We start from the raw sequence: 27,637 nt of genomic DNA on the forward strand, positions 1-27,637 counted from the left end.
ATACCTTAAATCTCAGTGGCTTGGAAAGAAAATCTCTGATGGGCTGGGGTGGGGGAATGGTGCCGGTAAAATGGGTCTTAGTTCTAGCTCCGCATGTACTAGCCACACAACCTCGAGCAAGTCCTTCTGGTTCTCTGAGTCTCATTTTACACCAAGAGTGCACTTCTCAGCTTATTATCCGTCAGGGGTACCTCAATGTCTACCGTGGTGGTTTTCACCCTGTTTTAAAACTGCTTCTATCACTTTTTTCCAGTGGGAATCTTACACAGAAGCATAGTAGGTAAAACAGATTTGGATGTGGTGGTTGCAAAGGTGAAGGATGCAGAGGGGTGCGCTCTGGTGCGTTCCCCTTCACGTCTCCTGTCACTCCCAGCACCACGGGGGGAACCCCATGCTCTGTACAGATAGTTTGTGAACTGAATAAAACTGAGCTCTCTCCCACCTTAAAATCCATCCCAGCACAGCCGAAAGGAAACACTGATCTGCCTCCAGAAAGCCTTGGAAAGCAATTTTGATTATCCTGAAGGTTCCTTCAGGGACAGAGGAGGGAGTTCCATAGCACATCATGCAACAAAACTTCCTAAAATTCCTTGTCACAGCAAATGCCTCTCCCACACACTTCTTACCCCCTCTTTAAAAACTCCCCCAGAAACTGTTTCCCACCCCCAAGTTGGTTTTTTTCCCTCCGTATCTCTACCCATCTTCTCCTTGACATCATTGACCATTTCATTATTTTGTAAAATGGTCTTCAGAGTTCCTCCCAATTTTCCTTCCCACCCAGTATCCCACCATCACCTCACAGACCCAGACACAGAACGGAGCAATCAGTAGGTGGCAGGGGAGATAGTAGATACTTAGATTCGAATTTTTCCTTCCCTTAGATTTTCTTGCGTCAGATGTCACCTCTTTGACTTTACAGGCAAATCCCTTTACAGTCTCCTCCATTCCTCTCCCTTCTTTTTGCTACTGAGCCCGGCCACAGAACTCATGCTTCGGCCAAATTAGACACATTATTGTTTTCCGAACTCGCTCCTGATTTTCCCACCCACTGAGGCCCTTGCTCCTCCTATATCCAGCCCACAAGTGCTCTCCTTCACATTTCTGCGCTTCGATATTCTGCTCATCTTTCAAGGGGAGCTCAGAGCCCACCTTTGAACGTCCCACTTCCCGATAGAGTGAGATCACTGTTGCTGCTGTCCATTCCCTGCGTAGTGCTTGTACCTTATGCCACTTATAGTTTTTGTCCTGTATTTTTAAATTAAACTATAGTAGCTTTGGGAACGTTGAAAGCAGGAAGCCTATGCTATTCGTCTTGATATTCCCTGCAAACTCTTCGTTAGCGTACCATCATGTGCATAACCACGCCATTTTCAAGAGTGCCTGTGCTTAGTAATTAGTAAAGCCTTCCACCAAAACAAAACAAACAAACAAAAAAACCACACTACTGAATCACCACTTTACAAAGCAAACTTAAAGAGGAGAAATTTCTTCTGAGTTTCTGGATGCATTTAACCACATCGAGTCTACCTAAAACTCAGAGATTTAAACGTCTAAAGTTAGAAACATCATACCAAGTTAGAATCATCATACATCTATTCTGGTTTTATTTTTGCGGCTGAGCCCCCCCAAGGAATATGCAATAGGGAGGCAATGATTTTCAAATACTTTTTTGGGAAACAAAACCTCTTCTTTAAGTGAAACGTAAGGCGGATCCCCAAGATATAAAATGAAAGCACACCTATTCTAGGCGAACAGTGTTTCATGCATCACACATTCTCGTGGTTTCTTCCTACCTGGCTTCCTTTGGCATTCACGAAATACGTCTGCAGAACCTTAGGGACACAGTGAGAAGCTCTACTCTAGTAGTTCAGCAGGTGAAACCCCAGCTCTGTATTCATCATACAAGCGTCAGTCTTCCTGTCCATCACGCATAGCTACTCATGGTATCAGAGCCTCCCTTGGTTTGTAATCGTTGACTTGATCGGATAAAGACAACATTTTTACCTGAATATAAGACAGAAATAAAAAGTCGCCGTCACTAATACCATTCATTTGTAAGTGATATTTACATTTTTTTAAGAATTATTTTATATAATAAATGAAACTAAGAACTTTGGCATTTACATGAGAAATCTTTTGGCTTCCAAAGAACTTACAAAGTGCTTTGGACTTAAGCAGAATGTTTTTATCAGTGAATTCTGCCATGTAACCATGGAAGTAAAATAGTGTTTGGAGAGCATAGAATACTTGTTTGGCCTTTTCCGTCAGAGTTGTTATAAATTCTGACTTAGCTGCAAAAAGAAAATAATTTTTAACTACTAGGTTAAGTAGGGACATTAACACACTTGAAAATGTATTAATTTTTAAAATATCTCCTGTCAGCAGAATATTATGTAATTGTTTTAGAAAATACAAAAAAAAAAATGCCTCACCTTAAATTGAGATTCAACTGGAATCATTTTCCACTTTAAAAATACACACAGAAAGCCAGAGCAGGGGTGATACTGATACTTTTTTTTTTTTTTTAAGATTTTATTTATTTATTTGAGAGAGAGTGTGTGTGTGTGTGTGCAAAAACAGGGGGAGCAGCAGGCAGAGGCAGAGGGAGAAACAAACTTCCCGCTGAGCAGGGAGCCCGATGCGGGCCGATTCCAGGACCCCGGGATCATGACCTGAGCCATATGCAGATGCTTAACCGACTGAGCCACCCAGGCGCCCCTGAGATTTCCTTCCGTGTGTACTGTACCTCGGAATCACCATAGGTAATTTGTCATGGAAAATTAGCCCATTTCACGAGAAATATACGAAGAAAGCCGGGAAAGCTGAGAATGGGTAATGGTCCACATATGATAAATAGTTCTCAGGGAACAGAGGTTTGTTTGTTTGTTTTTCAGGGAAGACTTTAGTGAATGTAAAACATTACCTCCCTTTTGCAGCATTAATCACAGCAGACAGAACATTGGAAATGCCCCAAGGAAAGTGTCCAGCACGTGACTGGCACTCAGCAAGTGACAGCTGCTTATAATTATTAGTATTCAGAAGCAAGAATCTCGAAACAAAAATTAAAACAGGTTCCTTAGTTAACTAAAAAAATGTGATATGATCATTACTGATTGGGAAATAAATGTAAACAAGTAGTTTTGTGGACCCTTCTTTGATAAACTTTCATAACATAATCACAAGCTATTTGCTTCTTGCAGAAGATGAGAAAACCAATTTCCAGAGACAGAAACTGAACAAGTTTTCAGATTCTGAATGGTCCCAAATAAGGTGAACCCTTTGTACGAGGCCTTGTAATCGAAAAACAATTTGTCTTAAATAGTATCATCCTTAATTACTTAGGAAAGCCTCGAATGCTAGAGATTAGACTCAGATTTTGAGAGTTTATATAGTTATTATTTGGAAAAAATCACATCCAAAATATTTTGATAAGCATATAGCATCATGGTATACACATAGTAGGCAAATGATACATATTTCTATTAAAATAATAAATATAAGTGTAATATCAGTTATATTAAGGGGCTAAGACAAAAAGCCTGTTTATTTATAAATATGATTTTTGGGGGGGAATTTCAAAAGAAGAATTTATATCCTCAGAGGTATCGTGTAGGTTTCCTTCTGAAAATCACTAATAAAATAATACAGATCTTTTTGAGGTTCTTTGTGATGTCTAGGACGATGCTGATCATGCTGATCATGAATTAGCTAGATCATGGCTTTAATTTTGGTTTGCCCCTGGGACTTCAGGTGAGCAAAAGTGCAGAGACAGAATTACATATGGACATGGTGACAGTAGGCTGCTGACCTGACAGAGAAGTTGTCAAGGAGTAGAAGGAGCAGAGTGGAAGGAGCCATGCTAGGGGGTTGTGGAGGAGAAGAGAGGCAGTAAAGAAGGGACATTTCAAGGAATAACAGCAGCATTAATAGCATAGAATTTGTTAGAGGGGATTTAAAGAAAACTACCTGAAGTTCTTTTACGGCAGTCTATTTTAAAGAGCATCGTTCAAAATAAGCTAGCTGTTGGCCCATGGTGATTTTGTTGTATTGACTTTTGACTGTAGGAGCTGCATTATTTATTTTATTTGAATGGGCAGGTTTCCTTGTGTATTATAGCGTGTGTTACAATAGCATACATAAGCCCGCATGTGTATCATACACGTACGTCTGTGTATTTATGTGTGTGTACACACCACGGGGGGACCTACCCATATACAGAGGACCACACTCATTTCCAGCTAGACCCAACATTAAGTGAAAATTGCCAGTCAGATTCATTTATAGCTATTTAGTGTATTTTCTAGCTATTTTCACTTTGAAAGCTATTACAAATACAAGATTTCGGTTATTGCTAACTGGGATAACTTTTGGAAGATGCTTTTGAAAGAAATGAGTTTTAATATCATTGTCTCTAAAAATAAAGAGTAAAACCGGTCTCTGGTCAATTCAAGGTTTATTTGTAATTGAATGAATTACACCTGAATTAAAGGTTTATAATCATAGCCAACTAGTACCCTAATGATTTAAAATGATTCTACCTGATTACTCAAATTTGGGCATTACACTGTTAACAAAGAACATTTTTTTGGTTTGTGACCTAGTTCATATTCATATTTCTTTTGCTACACACGCACACACACACAGACATAAACACACCCATTTCGAGGCACCTCGAGGGCTCAGGCAGTTAGGCATCTGACCCTTGGTTTCAGCTCAGGTTGTGATCTCAGGGACGTGCGTTCAACCCCATGCTGGGCTCCACACTGGGCAGGGAGCCTGCGTAAGAGTCTCTGTCTGCCTCTCCCTCTGCCCCTTCCCGGCTCACACGAGCGCTCGCTCTCTCTAATAAATAAACAAATCTCTAAAACAACAATAACACACAGTATCCTACATGACAACACTCCGACCGCACACAGCTCCGCCTCCCGGAACACGCAGTATCTGAGGCTTCCTTAGGTCACTGCCTTCTCCCTTCACTGTGAAGTGACTGCCTAAGTCACGAGCAATGATTTCTAGAATACCATGTCTAGACTACCATCACCGCTTTTAACACATCCAGTAACTCATCAAAATAGCGATGCCGGCAGAAGCAAGGAAAAGCACCTCTCAGTCTAGAGAACTAACATAACATAATAAAAATTTAAAAAATAATAATAATCTAGAGAAAGCTGCTGCAGTGGGAATAAATCTCTGCCCTCTCCATGAGGCAGCAGCTGTGTGACCTCTGAAATGACAGTTACAGGGTGGGTGGATGGGCTTAACTGTGCTGGTTCCTCCTTATCTCCAACCCGTCTTCCCTGGAGGTCTTTGCTCCGTGGACACTTATTTACTAGGTTATCTCATCTAGGCCCATTGATGCATTACCGTCTACATTCTAGTGTTTCTGAATATAGAAATGTATTTCTCTTTTTTCTTTTTAAAGATTTTATTTATTCATTTGAGAGAGAGACAGAGAGAGCACAAGCAAGGGGGGGAGGCAGAGGGCGAAGCAGACTCCTCGCTAAGCAGGGAGCCTGATGCAGGGCTCAATCCCAGGATCGTGGGATCACGACCTGAGCCAAAGGCAGAGGCTTAATGATGGAGCCACCCAGGCGCCTCTAGAAATGTATTTCTGAACCCTAGATGTCTTCTCTGAACATCATGCTAATATCCAAACGCCATCCATTTGGATGTATTATCCATATCTGAACTTAGAATGTTCAAAACTGCTGACCACCACACCTGACGCCACCCCCGATACACTTCCCAGACAGGCTCCCCCTGCAGCCCTTTCCACCTCAATTAACAGCAGCTCCATCCCTCACAGCTGCTCCGGCCAAAATCCTGTCCTTGTGATATCTCTGATCTTTTTGCCGTCCACCCCGATCTTTGATCAGCAAATTTTAAGGATCCACTTCACTGCAAGCGCCATGGTGCACATCTCTCTCCAGGATCATTGCAAACACTGTCAGACTAGTGTTCATGCTTCAATCATGTCTCCCAGCCGTGTAGTCTCCACTCAACAAGGGTGATCCTTTTAAAACAGGATGACATCCTGTACCCCTCTGATCAAAACCCTTGGGGCTCTTACCTACTCAGAGTAAAAGGCAGAATTCTTACCATGACTTGCAAGGTCTAGATGGTCTGGCAGCTGCCACCCCACTCCATACTTAACCGCAGCTCCCCAAGTTCTCTCTGATCTCATCTCCTAAACCCCCTCTACCCTAAACGGTTTTTCCTACACTTGCTTCCTTGCTGACCCGAAAACATGCTAAGCACCTTTGCACCTGATGCTTCCTTTGCCTGGATAGCTTCTCCCAGCCATCCACCTGGCTCATTCTCTCATATCTTTAAGTTTCTGTTCAAATGTCTCCCCAGACTGCCTATATAAAATAGTGTCCTTCCTGTCATACTCCTTATCTCCTTTGCCCTGTTGAATTTTTTATGGCATTTCTTATATATTGTTTACTTATTCATTTCCTCTGGTAAGATATAAACTCCCTGAGCATAGGGTTTTTGGTAACTGATATAGCTTGGCTTTCTAGAAGACTGTCTGACACGTTGTAGACAGTAAATATTTTTTGAATGAATTACACCTGAATCCACTCCAACATTTCTATTTCCATATGTCCTTTAGTTCCAAGGCATTTCTGGCTTCTTAATTTTAATTAGCATGAGCTGCTGTTGAAACTAGGTTTGTGTCAACTAATCAAGCAAACTATTAGAACCAAACACATCTGCTCAAGCTAGCCCATTGAATCCAGAACTTCTGGTAAATATTGCCATATCAATAGATTGAGTCACATCTGAAAGTCTGTTTTTTCTTCCTTTGTCAAGCAACCTCAAAATCTGTCTGCACATGTCTTCCCCAGCTTTCTACTGATAAAAAAAAAAAAAAAAAAGCAAATTTGTGTAAAGGCTTCTTCTCCAATTTGACTTCATAATTGACATGAGAGCATGCCCTGGTTACAGGTCTGGAGAGGCCAAGGAGTGGGATGAAGGAGCTTAAAAGGACAATTAAGATCTCTCCCTCAGAAAAAAAAAGCAACACTGTCTTCCAGCAAGATGAGCCTTCTCAATGTGGGGGAGGGGTCACTTCAAGGAGCAAAGGAGGCGCATTCACATCTGGGAATTCAGGGGACTGAGTTCTCCAAGGAAACCCAATTTTCCTCATTTCTATTCTCATTTCCAACTCTTCCCAATCAATAAACAAAAGAAACCTGGCACAGATATGATTCAGTAGACATTGCATTTTGGCAAGACCCAGAATGAGTTAGTTTGGATTCAGCCAACGCTGCCTGTTACCTCTGGGGAGAGGGAGGAGATTGGAACTGAAGGTGGTTTGCAAAGGGGTCTTTAGTCTAATTGTAACTTTTTAAATTAAAACATTCATGGATTTTGTATGAGTAAAATTAATTTCAAAATTACAATATGGTATAAGAAGTATGAAAAAAAACTTTTATCTTTAGGAACACAGGTAGACCAATCACTGTCTGTTCTGGTACTGCCATACCCCTCCGCATGACATGTGTCCAGAGGCATGTTCCCAGAACCCCTTGTAACAAAGGCTTGCCAGTGCATGTACCCAATCTATAGTATATCTTATCCTCTCTGGCCATATTTCCCCCTGGCTTCCACCACTTCTTGCCTGTGTTCACCTGTATTCACAACCTCCCAAATCCTCCGATTTGACAGTATCAGCTCCTTCCCTAGTTATAACTCCATCTTCTTTACACTACAGCTCTTTATCTATGGTAACATACTCATGAACAATTTTGAATAACAACACGGTCTCAAATTGGCTCTACATCCTAGCCGAAGAGATTGATTTCAAGGTAGAACCCTTGTTGAATAATGTAATGTATAATGAGGAATATACAGGATGGTGTAGGACCCAAGAAGAGAGGTACCAACTCCCTCCTAATGTTCTCAGAACAGACTGCCCCAAAGAGAGAACTATTTAGGATGATGATGATACACACACACACACACACACACACACACACACACACACACACACACATTCTAGGTGTTTCATACATATTATCTCATTTAATCCTCTCAATAACTCTGTCAGGCAGAATCTTTTTTTTTTCCAGGCAGATTCTACTGTTATCCATTTTATAACTGAAAGAACCAAGGGACAGTGAGATTAAGTGACTTTGCTTGTGATCACACAGCTTACAAAGGGTGGAGCTGAAATTCAAATCTAACAAGACCAGCTCCTGAGTTCTTGCTCTTAATCACTAGCGGTAAGACGTAACTCAGCAGGGGCTGAGGATGGCATTCTATCTCTACCAAGGCAACAGCACGCACAAAATAGCAAAAACCTCAGAAAACCTGGGGATTATTCGAGAACAACAAGGCATTCAGTATGGCAGGAGTATACGTAGTGGCAGAAAAGGACAGTGAAAGGGGAGGCAGAGATCAATTTGCCAAGGGGTTTATTTGCTAGATTTTCATCCTGTAGGAAATGAGGAGTTGCTGGAAGAGTATGATCAGAAGTGTATTTCTGAATAGTCCCCGTGACAGTGAAATGGAGGGTGGGTTGGAACAGACTGAATCTGGAGGCAGGGTAACTCTGAGCAAGCGTTTGCATTACCCAAAGGAGCGGGTGAGGGCTGAGCCAGGGCAGCAACTTTAATGATGGAAAAAGATGGAGCTGAAAGCTGCAAAAGGAAACTGAAACTTGTGTCTTTCCAACGTGTCAACAGTATTCTGGAGGGAAATAAGATAATGGTGTTCCTGTATTTGCCCCTGTCTTCCTGTTAATGAAACAGAACTCATTAAAATCTTTATATAGAGTCAAAGGTAAAGTCTAATTAGGTAAACACTACGCAACTTTTCAGACAAGAGTAAATATATAAATGTTATTTTACAAACAGTAATATTTAATGTTTCCACACTGCAGAAATAAATAGATGTGATGATTAAATCTTTTCTTTTACAGGGTTGTTAAAGACATAAACCTACTTATACATAAAAGAAAATAAGAATTCTAAACAAAAGCTTATCAGGTTGACATTACCCATCACTTTTACTTTTAAAACCTTTCCTTGAGTAGCCATTCAAAAATAAGGACCAGCAAATTTTGTTACCAGGATATCTTTCATGCTTCAGATGTTTAAGCTCTTTATTTTACTGGACAGATGTGTCATTAGTTCATTTGAAGCCTTACTAGCTTATAAGAAAAACTTGATTTTCCTTCTCAGCAATGAGTAAATTAGTTTCACTTGGAATTTCTAAGGACTAATTTTAGTCAACATTTTCAAAGAATGATAAAGCTCAGAAATAAAGTCTTAATTAAGATAACAAATATTAGCCTTTAAAATGGAACCAAGACTCTGAAATATTTGTTACTAATCAATCCACATTTACGAACATTAACATATATTAGTGAATAGTTATGTTAAGGCAAAAGACTCTCAGATATAATCTATTTCCATCAACATGTTAAAGATGATCAAAGTATAAAATATAGTTTATAAATGACACGAAATGATTTCAAAAAGGAATTTCTATGTCACAGAACTTTCTATTAGAAAAGTGCCATAAAAGTATAATTGAAAATGAAATTTGACCCTTTGAAATAAGGTGAAAAGATAAAAGGACAAGCTTTTGAGTATTTACATGGATTAATGAATTATTTGCCAAATCTCCTGAAATGATACCTCGTTTCCATTAAGTCAGTGGACACTCACTACATGAGCTATTTTCTTTAGAACTTATTTTGTGAAGAGTCCTTTTTTTTTTGATTGTGAGAAATAGAAGTTTGAGAGGATAAGATCCTGCCTCATTAGTCCGTTTTTGATCACAGAAAGTGACTTAAACCTACACATACATTAAAAATTACATATAGTAAATGAAAACACTCTTATCTGAAATAAATACATTGTATAATATCAAAATCTTTGTGCTCTTTTTTTAAAAGAAAAGAAAGAGAAATAAAGAATAAATCAGTTACATTTACATTTATTAAACTATTGAGTAGATATGAAGCCTTTGAAATCTACAATGATATTTTACATTTTGGTCATAATTCTATCTGCATTTCTCTTGCTTTAACATTTTAATAGTGTTCATAATAACCTAATTTTCATCATGTGTACCTGAAAACTTTTGAATGTCATGTATTTTTTAAAGAATATCTTGCTTCTTTTTGGTTAGAATTTTCTATATTATAGGGCAATTTTTGAAAAAGTTAATTTGTTACCTAAAGCAGCTATCCTCCTTAATCATTTTCGAAGGAGTAAAATTGTATCTTTATGAGTTTATTTTGAAAACTTGGTTACTGTAGTAGAAACAAATTAGAAATTAAAGATGAAATATATTTCTATGACCCACATATAGTATATTATTTCAAATTTTATTCTAGAATATCTTTAAAATGTTCGACAGAATACTACTGTTCTCTCTGAAATGACCCCTTTTTAGTGATGAAATTTGACACATTATTTTTTATAATCTTTTAAAAATGATACCTACACTCCAGAATTAGTGAATTATAAAAGTTTCAGATATTTTATTTTGGTTAAAAAGAAATAAACACCTGTATTTAAATCTTTAAAAAAATAAGTAATACACCAGTTAGGATTGAAATACATAATATTTGCACTACTATTCTATATACTTCAAAATTCTTATGTCCTATAAAACTTAGCTTTCTATGAAGTGAATCCTCTAATGAAATTATTGCTTTGGATATAAATGCTTTGGCCTTCAGAGTATTCTAGTCTATAAATAAATGCTTCATGCCCCACCCACACCTACCCTTCCTAAAGAAAGCCTACCAGTAGTCACGCACAGTAGGGAGCAATCTTAAATTAAAAACTATTGTGCATACAGAGCAAAGGAAGCTAAATTTTATATTAAAGCAGTTTTCACCATCCAATACCTAAGGGTTATTAACTGTGAATTAGTTACCTTTGAACAATGGTCTTTAAGGTTGAATTTTCTGAATGCTTTTAGGAGTGACATTATGCTGCCACCTTCAAAATATTTTAAATGACAAATATTTTACATTTCACAAATAGTACCTGAACAGGTTTAATTATATATATTTCCCTTCATCTGGGAACTGTAGGGTCTTCATGAACCAAAGTAAATGCCATAAATTGAGAAAGTTTATCTCCTAATGAGGATTAGGGCATTCAGAGACAAAGAAATACCCAATAACTGAGGATGGCCTGAAAAGAGTGATCTACCTTTAAATGTGTTTAAGTCATAATAAAAATTCAGATTACTTGTGTAAAAATCCAGCCTGCTAAATAAACAATGAATTCATAATTATAGTGAGTAATACAAGTAAATAGAAAACTTCTCAATTAATAGAAATTAAGAAAATCATAAATCTAATGTGTAATTCTCAGTACTCCCACTTGCTTTGCAAGTATTCATTTGGACAACAGTATAACAGCAACAAAGAAGTCCTTTAAAATGTGTATTTTTTCAGCTTTATTTCAAATGCTGTGCAGCATAAGGACCCACTGCTTAGACATAAAGTTTTAGTCATAGAAAAGGAATATGAAACATATTCCAAAGTGCTGAAGGAATTAATTGCCCTACTAGGTAATGAATACTCAGGGGAATGAGCATTAGTGATTTATGGCTTAAAGTGCTTGGGTCTAATCATCATTTTGGCCTCTTTGAAGGAGGACTTATAGCCACCAGGCTGTGCCTCACTTATCCCAGGCCAGGTGCCCCAGAAAATCCCGTTACGGACACCTCTGTATTTTTGGTGATAATATTTGCCATTTAAGTTTGCAGAAAGACACGCATCAAACCACCAGCCTGAACTGTAATAGAGCCCACAGTTCCCAGAGGGGTATCGGTCATTGTCCCTATCTGGGGTGGTGAAGAACTTCAGATCATGGTTGTAATGTTTACTGAAATGTAAGGCATCTCCAGCTGTGCCATTATAGTTACCGATGTGCAAACGGTATCTGAGAAACTCATTGGCCACGTAAAACTGATCATACAAGGCATAGAGCTTGACACCGTTAAAGTCTTCAAGATCTATTCTTAGAATCATTTCCTTACTCTTGGTCAAAAGATGAATTTTATCGTTCCCCAGCCAAAATTCTCTTCTGAGGTTGCCAAAGCCTACTTTGTAGTCTTGCCACGTTCTGGTGAAGTTGGTGCTTCCGTCGAGACGGGCCTGCAGCACTGTCCAGCCTCCACCCGTGGTCTCCATATCACAGAACACTTCGAAGCTACTATTTTTGGGATCCGGTGTAACTCTGTAGATCTCACTGCTCCTTTTGCCTATTGTGTAGTAGTCAGAGCAATCTTTATATATTAGATGTTGAACTGAATGGGGAAGAAGAGAAAGGCATTGGACTCTGTTAATAAAAACTACGCATCTTAGAAATTCTTTATATTTACAAAAGCAGTTTGATAATTCAATCAAAGGTGTTAATGAAACCCTGCTCTGGAAAACTTACTTGAACCTGTTTAGCAAACGTTTATTAAGGCCTCAGAGTAAGAACTTGTTGCTATAAAAGCAGACAAGGCTTTCCAACATGGCTCTTGGTTGGTAATCGTAGTGATAATGTTCACAACGAACAAGATCCCTGTCAATAAAGAAGTTTTAGTAATTTAGTTAATATTTAGTGAGTGCTACTTATGTACCTTTGGCATTCTGCCAAAGACTTGACATTTTCACACTTAGTCTGCACATTGACCTTATGATGTAGGTATTGCTTCCAATCTGTAGGTGAGGATATTTAGGCTCAAAGACAATCAGTGGCTTGCCTAAGTTCACAGAAGCATTGAGTGGCAGAACCAGGACCCATACTGAGTTCTGGCTGGCTGTGAAGTTTGTTTTTTAACTACTGCATTCCTTGGTCCTAAAGGTCAGATGTTTCCAACTCCCCTGAACTGCATTCCACATATACAGAAAAAGCCCAAGTTTCTTTCTATTTCCTTTCACCTCAAGGGGCCGATACCTTCCTCTGTCATAAAGTTTTAGAGGATATGTTCCAAAAGATGTGTTAAAATTCTAATGTACACAACTAATCATAAATTCACATTTGTTTTACTCACTTGACAACTAAATAAAGAAGATCAAGTAAAAAAATTTTTTTTAAAATAATATACCAGTTTTCTTATTCTGAACTTATTATCTGGAAAGTATTTAGCCAGTGTTTCATATGTTTGGTTTCTAGAAAGAAACAACAGGTGGTTGGTTATCCAGGGTAAGTGTAATAATCAGTTAACATGGTTCTGTAGAAATCGAATACAGATATTTACGCTCAAATATTTCTTATGAAGATCTGGGCCAGATAAGGTAAATTTAATATGAACTACTCAGAAAAAAATTTATCCATGTGTTTTTAGAGTATTCCTATATTTCCCCCAAACTTTTAGTACAAAACTAGATGGTAGGGTCTTGCGCATATCATTACAAGTTGCCACGCAACATCAAACTTAATGTGTGCCCAGAGATTTCACCAAGACGTGAGCCTCTGCCTTGCAGTGCAGGATACATTCAGATACAGGCTGCCAGGAATATGAGCAACAGTGGTCCTTGAAAGCCCTGCCTACCTTCAGATCCCTGGCTGATTCCCTAGGGATGGAGCACACATGAGGTGCTTGTTCCAAATGAATGTGATCTCTGTCCCAGGCACCATATCCCTTCAACCTTAGCTCATGGTAAGTGGAGGTCCTAATGCAGAAATGGCTTTCCAAAGTGTAGCAAGACCATCAGCAGCACTGTCCCAGGAACTCAGGTAGAAAGCCAGCATTTGGAGGAACCAGTGCCACAGCTAGAGGTTTGTGGGCATAGCAGTAGTAGTTAAGTAGTTAAGTCAAGTAGTAGTAGTTAAGTCTGTGGTCTCCTGGCATGCCAAAACTCTTCCCTTAAAATGCTTTTGGGTCACTGGAAGCAAAAAGTTCTGCACACATGAAGCCACATAGCTGCTTTTATTCCATCTATAAAAGCTCCTGTTTTCACTAGATATTTGGGATTATGAACTGCAGATAAGCTAAAATCTTTCAAAGATTTCTTGTGGCCACACGAGAAAGAGCAGTCAGCCAACCACAGGGAACTGATTTCCAATGAACAAAGCATCACTGGAAATACTGCCATATTGCTGTTGTTTTCAAACATCTTGGTGAAGAGATAAGTTAAATGCACTGAAACATTAGGAACTAATATCACTTGACTCTAGTTTGTATGTAGCTCTGGCATTAGCAAATAAACTCCTTGAAATCGGAAGTGCTTTCACAAGATATAGAACTAATTATGATTTTTATAATTCTTATATCGTTTCTGTGGTCACATTTGCAAAGATACTAGTTTTTCCTGCACTACCTTGATGACTAAAAGGCTTACTTTACGTCATGCATTTAACTTATTTGCTCAGGTTAATGTTTACAGATACTGTCTAGCTGTATAATATTCATGAACAACTGATAAGAAAACATTGTACGTACCTGGGCGTGACTGTATTTGTTCTTGAATGGGACACTTAGACGAACACTTGCCATCCAAACTATTGACAACCGAAGTTAGATTTGCCACTTTGCTATCAACATAATTTTCTATGTTGTTCATATTTACAAGATTGAGCTTCTCCAGGCGACCCTGAAGCAGGTCGATCTCCTCCTTTGCATTCTTCAGGTCAGAGGACAGCTTGTTCACCTCACTCTCTAACTCTCGAACTCTGTTGTCATCGGCTTCTCCCAGGGATCCTGGGCTAGGTGACAGCTGTCCATTTCTGCCCGGGTCCCGGCTGTCATCAGCCTGCAATTTGCAGTCCTGGCAAGATTTCTTCAGGCTATTTACCATTTCCTTGAGGTTCTGCACTTCCTTGAACACCTCCTCAATCCTGCCCAACTGCCTGGGGAGCTGAATCGTCAACGGAGGCAGGCTCACCTGGTAGGGGCATTCGCCTCCTTCCTCGCATTTCCCTCTGCTTTCCAGTCTCAGCGGGCAGGCATCCCGGGCCGTTTCGTCTTTGATTTCCTCCGTTTCATTGTTTGCCACAACCAACACGCCGTAAGCAGCAAGGACTGCCGAGCTCAGCCAGCAGAAGCTGGCTGGCTTCATGTCTGCAGCGGAGGCGCTCACCCCAGCAGGGACGCGTGCGGGCCGCTGCCGCCGCCGTTTTAAAGCTGCCTGCCTGAGTCAGGCGTTCTGTGTTCTCAGAGAAGGGCGGGAGCGCTTGCATCACCGGTTTCAGAAACACAGAGGAAGAGGGGACTGTCCTCTTTGCACGCAGCTTGCCAAGACCTGTTATTGATTCTCAGAATAATACGCATCAGAATTACTGTAGCTGATTGGATGCACGTATTCCTCACCTTTCACTTTTATCATTTAGTTTCTAAAGCACAAGAAAAAAAATCTTGAATTTCACAGTAATTATCCTTGAAATAAACTGTACCTAATGCCACCGGGAAAAACTAGCTTTTGAAGATAAAAATGAACGTGCTAGCTATCCAGACAGAAGAACAGAAAGTTTACAAGAATGGAAATGCTGTGGGTTTTTTTTTTTTCCTTTTTAGAATGGGGTCATCGAGGAGCCTGTATATTTTTCATGTTGGACTTTCAGGTGAAACCTTAAGCCCTTGAAATTTTTTAGAAATACGCCAAGAAGTGCAGCTTTCTGACTCATGCCATACACTTCTGTTTCATCTATTTGAAAAAGGGAAGAAAACTGGTAGAGAGAAAGGGGTGGCTTTCCATTCCTCTGGCCCTAGCACAGCGTAGTGGAAACGTCTGTATGACAAAAACACATTTAAAAGTACATCATTGCCTTCCATCAAAACTAGCAGCCTTCTCCTTCGCCTTCACCATTTTTGTGATTGTATGGTCACGTTCTGCAGTTGCCCACCAGTGAGTCTTTGAACTCTTCTGGGCTCTGCTCTGATTCTCCTCCTGTCCCCAGCATCTTTGCCTTCCCTTCCCACTGGCAACCCTGTGTCGGCGCTGCCTCCCACAGTGGGTCCCTCCACCTCCTCTCTGTGCCTCTTGCTCTGTCACTGCCTTGCCCAAACACGTGTCTGCACGCTTGCCTTTTCAAACTTTTCTTGGTTTAAACCTTTTTTTCACAGTTTTCAACCTTTTCTCCTCAGAAGCTGAGGGGCAGGAAGGGGGAAGAACTTCAAATGGAGAAACAACCTACTTTTAATTTGTTTTGCATCTTGGCATCTCAGGTTTTTATTTTAAAAATGATTTTTTTGGCTTTAAAAATCATTTCAAAATAATTGATATGGATAACAATCCAAATTCTTGATTGTATTACTCAAGGTACTCTATAATCGATCTCCTATTTATTTCTCTGACTTGATGTCCTGTGACTTTTTTATATATCCTCTTCATTCCAGCCAGGTACCCTACTCACCCTAACTCTTCATGTTTTCTAAATGTGTCGGGTCGCTTTACACTTTGGCAACTGTATTTACTCCTGAATACTTGGAAGAACTGGATTCCACCCCTGGATCCACCTCTTACTGGAGGTGTAGATCATTACCTTCACTGAGCCTGGGTTCCTACAGCTGTGAAAGAGGTATCTGGCTATTCTTCCCACATATGAGAATGATAATTATAAAAACTTTGAATGAAGTGTGTTACCAAATGTGGTGTATAAGTGTAACATTCTTTCCAAACAAATTTATCAAACACGGTCTGCATACCTTATGCCTCATTTTCCTCCATATTCTTCCAACTTTTTAAAAAATGAAGTTTGTTTTCTCCTCACTCCATTCAGTGCAGTCAAACCAATTTAGACAAAAATCTTTAAACTTTCTGATTAAAAATATCTAATTAATCTCTTAATTTCATTTTCTCTCCTCACTTGCTCTTAAATTGTGACACTCTCCTGTTGTGAGGGGAGAAATAGGTGAATGAACAGATCATTTTAAAAGAAAGAGAATGATGATAGTATAGATAATACATAAAAATATTTTATAAAGTAGAAATATATAGGAATAATATTTAGTTTAAGGTACATTACTAAATGCCTTTAACTGGCTAGGGTATAATCTATATATTTAGCCAGTTAATTATTAATGAAGGACCTTCTATATATATTCAGCACTATGCTATATCATATATAAAATGCATGCCATGGCCTCATTCATTCATTTATTCATCCATCCACCATCCCTCCATCCATCATATATTACTGAGCATCCTTTACATGCTAGACACTACTCAAGCTACACTAGCGAACAAATCAAACAAAAATCCCTTTTTCCTTCTCAGGCAGCGCTGCTGAGGACCTTGGATTTTCTTCACATTGGACTTTGAAGTAAATCATAAGCACTTTTAAAAGTTCCTGAACCTAAGAAAAGTGCAGCTTTCTGACTCTTGCCGTAGGCTTTTGTTTCATCTTTCTGAATCAAGGATTTGCTTTTCCAAGCACTGCTGCTGCTTCTTGGCTCCTGCAGCCCCACCTAGCCAAGCGTCAGTGACAAGGTTCCACCTAAAAAGCTTGGATGCGCTGTGGGAACTGGCTTCTGCCCCTTAAGGACCCATAAAAAATTCCCCAAATAAAGGTAGAGAACTGCTTTCATCAGTTCTCAGTGACACTGGCAGGTGATCCTCTGGGTTCTCAATTCAAAAAATCACTGGTCACTTACTGCAGGCAGACACTAAGTGACTACAACATGAAAGAGGTTCAACCTGACTAATGAGTTTACAACCCACGGGGCCAGAGAGTGTGTGCTACAATTATTGGAGAAGCTTTCACCAATACTATGTCACTATATCCTTCCATCTCTACAGTTATGTGCATTTGCAGATGAACAAAGAAAGGGCTCAAGGCCTTAAATACTTGCCTGTTTTATAGTTTTTAAGACACAGAGTTGGAATTTGAACCTGGATCTGACTCCAAAGTTCATGTCTTTTCTCCCATGCCACACTGCCACGTAGGGGGAAAGATAATACTGGAGAGGTATACTGGTACCATGTTGCGAGAACCTGGTGCTTAATCACTGCTTAGATCAATGGGGAGCCACTGAAGATTTCTGAGCAAGGGAATAATATAATCATTTAAGCACCTTGGAGAAATTTATCTATCAATGAAATACTTGATGCACTGGAAAGGGAAAGATTAGGCAAGGAGAGCCATTTAGAGGTCATTTAAATAGTCCAAGTTTTTGTTTTCCAGTGTGTTTCCTGGAACATGAGTAACTAGATGCTGATGAATAGAGTTTCAGGACTAGCGGATCTGAGAAATAGCATATGGCTGGCCAAGAGGGAAGTGATGTATGCTGCATTTTTCAAATGTTAGTTAACAATAGGAACCTTCCCCCGCCAACCCCAGGACCATTTTTAGGAATGGATCTTCTACTAGATACCAATAGGAAATGGGAGTCCTAGGTGAGAGGTATTAGTGTGACGGCAGGAAGGGTGGTAAAGGGATTGCAGACGTTATTACTAAGGAGTGATAGAAGCCATGAGATCTGATCACTGATCAGAAATGGAGGGAAATGGAGAACTGTGAAATATGACCCTGGTTGAAGTTAAGTAATGTGGCAACGAGAGCAGTAGGTTGGGGAGAGTGTGGAAGTATCAGTTCTATTCTGAATACATTGACAAACCATTAAATAGAAATATCTACCAAACAGTTAGACATTTAGCTATGAAATCATCACGGAATACATGTGGATATCAACTTGAAACCACAGGAACCAAGGGGATGGTCAAAGAAAGAGGACAAAAACCAGAAGAGTGCAGTGTCGTGAAGACTAGGAGAGAAAGTTTCAAGCAGGCAGTTATCAGATAATCAAAAATTTGAAGAGCTGACTTTTTGTCCTCAGCACCTATGGAATTCCCATCATCTGACCTTCACCTTTTGCCTCCTCCCTTTTGCTGGAAACTCTTTCTGGATTTTCTCATGCCCAGTCTGCCCTGACTTGAGTATCATCCTCTGAGTCTTCATGGCAGTGTCAGAATCTTCCCTTCTTGCCCACATCTGCCTTCAACCCAGAACTGACACGTTATGCCCATTTACAAATTGGTTTTTTGGATCTAAACAAATTATTTAGCACCAACATATGGCGGAATTTCTATAAGCCACATATGAAAATTAATTGCATCAGTCTATATTCACAACATATTCATACTTCTTTATTGTTTTCTTATTCAAAGTATATTCAAGGGAGGATCTGCATTTACTGTATTTGGGTCAGACTTCAAAAATAAATTTCCATTTCCTCTAATGCAGTTTTTTTTTTTAAAGGAAACACTTTATGTCTCTATTTGTACCAAAGGAAGTTAATATGACAATCATTATTTATAGCATTGAGATGTTTTCACTGATATTACATGTATTAACATATTTTAGTTTCTGATTTATTAAATTCAAGAGCATTTGATTATACTTTAGGGACTATGTCCTTTTAGGATAATAAAGAATTTAAAACATTCACGTTTTAAACTACTTGATTTGAAATGTCAACAGTAAATAATGTTTATTTTAATATTCCTTAGGGGTCTTTGTCCTTGTTCATTATAATTTCACAGAAAGAACTTAAACTGATACCCTGATTTCAGCAACCCATAGAGAGATCAAGAATTGCCTGATTTTGGTTAAAACTAGAATAATAGTTGATGGTTTCTTCAGTTTGTCTTGCAAGTATCTCACTAGCGTAGAGGCAGACTAGAAATCTCTCTAGCATGGACCTACTATGAAAGATCCATTATGCGAATCCTTAAGGGTTGTGGTTCAAAAAAGAAACATCCAAGGGTCCACTCTTTATTAGACTACAGAATATATAATTATCTGACATGCAAATGGCCCAGACCTTCAGTGGGGTACTCAGGGCTCCTCAGCTAAAATTTTATGAAACTGGAATGTCCCATGGGAGTCTTGAGACGTCTATCAGTCATTACCTATCAACAGAATCTCTTTTTACCATGTATCCCACACCAAGCCCGGGATCATCCAAGAGATCCATGGGCATGACATCTAATTTTGCTATCATCTGATTTCCAGAGACTTAGAAAACTTCAAATGACCAATGTTGGAGAAACAAAATGTATTTATTTTTATTTCTTTATCGAAAATTGATCTTATTTCCTTTTATATTCCTGAAACAAAACAAAAAATAAAAACATAGTAAAGAAATCATGAAAATCAAATTGTGCCTTTCTTTCTTTTTTTGTCTCAGATCATGGCATTCTGCGCCTTCTCTTTGTGCCTCATTGTTTCTGGTAGTTATTTCCTATCAAATCACTGCAAACCCTGAATTAGCAAATATGGAACCATTGCTCCCAAGGGACATACTGGGTTAGGTTTCTGTGAGCCTCTGGTCATAATATTTTTGTCAACCGATCAATACATAACCTTGTTTTAAATGTGTTTCTGTTTAAAAACCTCTTATTTTATATTGTTGACTCATTCACATGGAACTCATAACCAACAGAACTACAATTCACACCTGAAGGGATCTTTTCTAACACAAGTATTTTCTCCATAAGGTGCATCACAACTTTCTTCTATGTAGGAACACTAAGCAGCCCTTCAGCACTAAGCTCAGAGGCCCTTTTCAACAGTGAAATCACAAACAAAAAGCACAAAATTGTGGAAAACGTGACCCTTAAACCACAGAAAGGGTACTTGTTTACAGTATGAGAGCTGAAACAAGACAGCAGAGTGTTGCCCTCTTTGAGCTGGGCAACTCAAAATGTTCACCATTCTAGGGATGTTTACAAATGATCCCCAGAGCCTGTGAGTGTTATCTTGGGGTTACAAATTTTAATGAGTAGATGAATTTGCAAACACACAATCCATGAATAATGAGGACTGAAGGTATGTCATCACAAAATCCATAGCTTTAAATTCTTGGAAATGTCTGTTCATTCATTCATCGTAAGCTGAGATGGTTAATTTGGTATTACCTGTTTTGGCACTTGCTTTCCTTGAGGTATTGATTTATTTGGCATTTTAAAATAATATATGAATATAAATTTATATTATGTATAACATATTACATGAATATACATTGTATGCTATATAATGTATATGTCATATATGTTATGATGTATGTAAATATAAATTAAGTCATACAATTTAGCTGACGGATTTATTTAAATATTTCAGTTCATTCATCAGAATAGTGTGCATCTTAAAGAATTCAGTTATTATGGAAAAATGAAAATATTAAACTAATTCCATGCTACTTGGATAATCTCATACTGAATGCATGTCTTTTAAATGCCTGTCTTTACTCTGAGACTCGTTTTTAAAAGACTCAAGTCTGAACTCTCAATAAAGGTTAACTTAAGGTGATTTCCACTGCGCTGGTAAGTAAAGAAAATTTATGAAACGGATTAAATGTTGTAAATAGTAAACGTTGAAACACACTGCTAGGTCTTCCAGGTTCTTAGGAAATCTTTTTAAGCATTTACAGTGTCACGTTCCGAGGTACGGCATTATCTTATTTAGTTTATTTCTTTTTCTGCTTCTAGTTTGATAATATCTATGATTTGAGTCATTTCCTGTTCTTTTCAGTGAAAATCTTTCAGGGTAGAAGAAACTACTTTGTGATCATTATCAACAGATGTCAAACTGCTTGCTCCTTATTTTGTTTATTTTTAAGTACCCATTTTTATTTATCACAGCTTTCCTCTGCTTGTGTATTTAATACAAAGTTATTTTGATTATGTTTGCATGTACCAATGATTTGGCATGTGCCTTGATAACTGATACAAAGTTCAGCTGCAACAATTGCTGCGGCACAAAAAGAAGACAAAACAGACACAAGAGTCTCCTCAGTGACATGTAATTACATATTCAAACTAAATCTTCATTCATTACTGTGATCACCTCAAAAACAGCATGACATGATACAGTGAAAAGAGCCTTAGGATGGTAGTCTTGGAACTCATGTTCTTAGTGAGAAAACCTCCACTTTCTTGCCACTTAAGTCAGCTTTAATTTCCATATCTGTAATAGGAGAAAGTCAAGTTATACATCACTAAGGCTCCTTTCAGCTGTAACGGTTTATGATTCTAAATGTTATTCATTAGAAGCCGTATAATAGCAAAGCAAAGCATCAAAATGTAAAAAAAAAAAAAGACTATCCTTTAATTAAATCATTAATTCCAATGGAAAATTATAAAGATCTACTTTGTTTTATGTATTCATCTGGTCAATGAATACTTCTTTTGCATTTATTGAACCATGCTCTGTACTGGCCCTGGGGATAACAAGGGTGAAAAAACAGACACTTTCCTCACTTGGTGGAGCTTTAAGTTGTAGAGGTACATGCTTCAAGCCAGAGCCAGCCTTGGGCAGAGTGATATGTCTAGCCTTCGGGCACACCAAGGCCTTTTCTGAACCCCTCAATTCCCTCCCACTATGCCATGGCATTGGCCTCTCCTTTTGCTACTCCTGAAATGGTCACTTTTCAAGCCATTTTTTCCAAGTTAGACCACAAAGGTTGTATAGTGTCTGTAAATAATCACTACTACCTTGGAATATATGCTGTCTGGGTAGAGAAGAGAACTTCCCGTTTCCCTCCTTTATCAGGCTTATTTCTTTGCTTCTTAACCCATTTCCCTAATGACCACCATGCCATGATCTTCATTTATATAGCAGAAAAAGTGTTTAGAACAAAGGGGATTTTAAAAAGAAAACCTTATCCCATACAAATGGCATATGTAGCTTCCCTAGGTCTAAAACTTACTTAATGAGTATAGGGTTTATCAGTTCACTAAATTATAAATTCTGCAGAATGCACGGGATAAAGACATAGCTATGGTATTGAAAATACAAAAACGAAAGAGTAAATATATTAAGATCTTCTGCTTTTTACATTTGCTCCTTTCCTATTTTTCCCCTCCATTTTATATCTTTGCTTCTTTAGTGTGAAGCAGTGGGGGTAAGGAGGGAGAAGCAGCATATGGATTGGGGGATTTTACTTTTCTCCTTTCTAAGGCAGGCACCAGAAGGGGAGTCTGGCCTGACTTGGAGAATCTAGACCAAGTTTAAGTTGCTCTACAAATAGCTAACATCTGCTGCTTATTATGTGCCCATCTTCTATAATTTTCCCCTCTAATTCCCACCCAAACATAGAGACAGAAATATAGTGGAACAAAGTGGAGCCTTGAGAGATGGAGGTTGGTAGCTTAAAGACAAGACAAAGAAACAAAGAGAAAAGACTAGAGGGGGAAAAAGAGAGCAAAATTGAATCATGGTAGGAGATATAGCATGATCTTTTGTTTAACGAAGATATTAAAACCATATGTAAAGCTAATTTTATAGGATTTTTTTTTCCTGGACTGGATACTGAGAGAACAAAGTTATAGGATAAGATTGGAATCAGAGCATCAGGGCATCAAAGATAAATGCCTTCTCCATCATTTTGACAGTGGCCTTAGTTGTGTTCATAGTTGCTTCAGATCATATTATATTGCCCATCAGCAAAGTTAAATAAACTTTTAGGACATACGAGTTCCAAACAGCTTAACTTTATGAACAGTGTGAACTTTTAGCCAGCATATCCGATTTCCAAATGTTTAAAGGAGTTTTGTGGTGGAACTATTCGCTTTCCTAACAACTCAATTCCTTGTAATTCCTCGAGTTTTCATGTTCTGAAACACCACTACTACAGCAAATAGCAAAATAACAATGTCAGGTGAAGGTGAACATACTACACATATATTCCAGTCATTGATATGCAATATTTAGAACAGGGCACCTGGGTGGCTCAGTTGGTTAAGCGTCTTTGGCTCAGGTCATGATTCCAGGGTCTGGGGATTGAGCCCCACATTGGGCTCCTTGCTCAGCAGGGGACTCTTCCTCTCCCTCTGCCCCTACTCATGCTCTCTCTCTTCACCCTCTCTCTCAAATAAATAAAATCTTAAAAAAATAAAATATTTTGTATAGTGTTTAGAGTTTACTAAAGGAACTTTAATAATTAAACAGCTATTGCAAGCTTTGCGCGGTGCCACAAAACCTCAGGAAATGATGTTTCATGTTATCAAGACCAACCCATTCATTTTACAGATGAGTGAACAGGCCTAGGAGAAGGTAAATGATCTATGCAACCCTGACCAAGGCTGCTCAGGTCTTCCAATTTCCAGACTAGCTTTTCTAGCTAATTCTGGATTGATCTATATGGTACTCTTAATTTGTTGCCAGACTATAGAAAAATGCCACCGAAATATAGTTTACCCATATTAAAACTTTCCTAATACAATGGTTCTGGGGATTTAGAAAGCAGTAGTTCCTTCAGGTCTTTCAAAATAATTGGGAGTTCCCAAACGTACTATGTTCACATGCCTTGTTTACATGAAAATAATTCACTTTCTCCAATATATACTAATCTGTATCCATAATTTTTTCCCACTTGTCTTTCTGTCTATGATTGTTTGTGTTGTCTGGCTTAGAGTATAAATTATTTTTTTATTTATTTTTTTTATTTGAGAGAGAGAGAGCCAGCCAGCGAGAGAGGGAACACAAGCAGGGGGAGTGGGAGAGGAAGAAGTAGGCTCCCAGCGGAGGAGCCCGATGTGGGGCTCGATCCCAGAACGCCAGGATCACTCCCTGAGCCGAAGGCAGACGCTTAACGACTGAGCCACCCAGGTGCCCCTGGAGTATAAATTCTTAAAATAATTATTTTTTAAGAGACATCTTGTGCCCCAGAGCTGCATTCTAGATGGCATGTGACCAATTCTTTTAAATCCCTTTTGTGAAAACTTTTTTTTTCTGATTATAAATGAAATACTTGCTCATTGTAAAAAAGATTAGACATACAGAAATGCATATGAAAACTAATCCTTTTTTATTATCATGGTAAAATATCCATAACATTAAATTGGCCATGTTAGCCATTTTAAGTGTACATTCGGTGGCATTAAGTCCATTCACATAATGTTGTACAGCCATCACCACCATCTATCTCCAAAACTTTTCCATCACTCCCTACTGAAATTCTGTACCCATTAAACAATAAATCCCCATTCCCTGCTATCCCACTTCTGGAAATCACTGTTCTACTTTCTGTCTCTACAGATATAACTATTCTAGGTACCTCACGTAAGCAGAATCATATAATATCTGTATGTTTGTATCTGGATTATTTCATTTAGCATAATGTCTATGAGGTCCGTTCATGTTGTAGCATGTATCGGAAAGAATACCATTTCTTTTTAAGGCTGAATGATATTCCATTGTATGTATATGCCACAATTTGCTTATCTGCTCCTCTGTTGATGAACATTTGAGTTGTTTCCACCTTTGGCTTTAATGAATAATGCTGCTATGAAAACGGGTGTACAAATATCTGCTCAATAATACCCATCCTAATGAGTGTGAAGTGGTATCTCATTGTGATTTAGATTTGCATTTCCCTTAATGATTAGTGATGTTGAGCATGTTTTAATGTGCTTATTGGCCATTTATATTCTTCTTTGGAGAAATGGCTATTCAGATCCTTTGTTCATTTTTGAATTGGGTTGTTTAGGTTTTTTTGTTAAGTGTGATGACACTTTTATTAACATTTTGGAAAATTTCAAGTCATTTCTCTTAATGTGTAATTTTATTTAAAAAAAATAGACCATCTTCTACATAGTTTTTAATCTTAAAAATTTTGAAGTGTAATACACATAACGTGTCTAGAATATAAAGTATGATTCAAGTCAAATACTCAACCACTACCCAAGTCAAAAAATAAAATATTGCCAGTTCCCAGAAAGTCCCTTTATACCCTGCCACTCAACCTGTAGCTGCTACTGTTCTGGTTTTTATAATCCTTTTTTAATTGTTCATAGTTTTACTGCTTAAGCATGAATCCCTAAACACCATACTTTCTGTTTTACCTATATTTTAAACTTGATGTAAATAGAATCATACAAAATGTATTTTTGTGTTTGACTTCTTCCCAATATGTTATATTTGCGAGAACCATTCATATTTTTGCATGTATTTTTCTATTATGTGCTTATGCAAGTTTGAATCCTCGTTTCTCTCCTTAGAGCATAGACTCTCTGTGACATACCTATTTCATAGGATTATTAGAAGAATTAAATGAGATAACATTTTCAAGGCTCCTACTATATTTTTTCTGGCATATATTATTATGTGTATATTAACTATTAAACTGAAGCCTTACCTAAATACTATAGTTTAGATTGTTCACATTTCCCCACAAGTTTCTTTGTGTGTAACATTCTATTCATCTCTACAATGACACATTTATAAATAAAGGATAGTTTGCAGTGCACTGATAATGATGCCCATCTATTTTTCAATGCTCAGGATATGGATACCCTCCGTAAAAATCTGTGATAGAATACTAATTATTGCTAACACTCTCTTGTCTTCCGTGGAATATGGTGTAGTCTCTAAGTTTAACGAGTAATTCAGATCCACATTCAAATTATCAAAATGTAAATTTTGTTCCTTTACGATTTCTTATTAAACTAGTCGATATAGTCTATTCTAATGCTTTGGCATGCTCTTTTCATCACCTCAATGGCTGGCAAATATTCATTCTCTGAGGATAGATTTGGGTTTTGAGGAGACCCAAAGGTTCTCTTAGAGCTAAGTTCAGTGATTAAGGTAGGAAATTGATAGGGATTTTGTTTAAAAGTAAAGTTGGCTATTTTGATGATTAAGTATATTATAGTATTGATTATTATACTATATCATTATATATAGATACAACATAACATTATTGGATTAAATCGATAGCCTTTGAAGTATTTTAGGTCAACATTCACTTGGATATCTTAACTCTGATACTTCTGGTTATCAAGAAATGTATAACCTTATAATCAAAATTTTCAAATCTATACAAAAGAAAATCGTACAATGAACCCCTGAGTGCCCATAACCCAGCTTCAAATTATGGACAATCTTGATTCATCCCCCACTCACTTCCTACACTACCAAACTCCAGATTATTGTGAAGCAAATCCCTAAATTATCAAAGGATTTTGTTTATAAATATTTCCATATGTATCTCTAAAAGGCCAGAACTCCCTTAAAATGTAGCCACAATGCCGTTTTCATACTCTGCAATTAACAAAAATTCCTTAATATCATCAGATATCCAGTCAGTGTTCATAATTCTCTAATTGTCCTATACAATTTTATTATTGTATAGTTATGCACCAACTTGATACATAGTTATGTTCAATTGATTTATCTTGTTTTCAATTTTTAAAAATGCTTTTAAATTTAATTTTATAATTAAGGTACTGTTCTACATAACATCTCCAAAACAAAGTATATTCAAAGAATTCTAACTTCTATCCCCAGCCCCTCCACCCCTGTTCCCTCCCTCTTCCTACAGGATAATTCTATTTCAAGGTTTATCCCACCTTTATATTTATATGTATCTGTCTTCTGGAATTTAGGAAGATTTGTGATTTTGTTATAACGGTTTTCTGTATATTCATACCATTATATAATACCACCGCCCTCTTTCTTATAATTAATTTTGACTACTGTCTCTTGGTTTTATACGGCAAGTGAGACCAAAATGAACTAGTAGGGGGCGCCTGGGTGGCACAGCGGTTAAGCGTCTGCCTTCGGCTCAGGGCGTGATCCCGGCATTATGGGATCGAGCCCCACGTCAGGCTCCTCCGCTATGAGCCTACTTCTTCCTCTCCCACTCCCCCTGCTTGTGTTCCCTCTCTCGCTGGCTGTCTCTCTGTCAAATAAATAAATAAAATCTTTAAAAAAAAAAAAATGAA

At 38.1% G+C, this 27,637-nt stretch overlaps 2 protein-coding genes across 2 annotated transcripts in view; one reads left to right on the forward strand and one right to left on the reverse strand.

Moving 5' to 3' along the window:
• CCDC146 (coiled-coil domain containing 146) overlaps nucleotides 1-27,637 on the forward strand; it is a 108,129-nt gene that overhangs the window by 25,686 nt on the left and 54,806 nt on the right. The window lies entirely within an intron of this gene.
• Nucleotides 8,853-27,637, reverse strand: part of FGL2 (fibrinogen like 2) — a 60,553-nt gene continuing 41,768 nt past the window's right edge. Inside the window, exons 2-3 of the mRNA XM_026504203.4 lie at nucleotides 14,416-15,305; nucleotides 8,853-12,288 (exon numbers count right to left, since the gene is read on the reverse strand). Coding sequence (XP_026359988.1) covers nucleotides 11,582-12,288; nucleotides 14,416-15,031 — 1,323 coding nt within the window. The 5' untranslated portion in view covers nucleotides 15,032-15,305 and the 3' untranslated portion in view covers nucleotides 8,853-11,581. The remainder of the gene's footprint in view (nucleotides 12,289-14,415; nucleotides 15,306-27,637) is intronic.

Source organism: Ursus arctos, unplaced genomic scaffold (assembly GCF_023065955.2).
Source record: "Ursus arctos isolate Adak ecotype North America unplaced genomic scaffold, UrsArc2.0 scaffold_3, whole genome shotgun sequence".
NCBI classification, from domain to species: Eukaryota; Metazoa; Chordata; class Mammalia; order Carnivora; family Ursidae; genus Ursus; species Ursus arctos.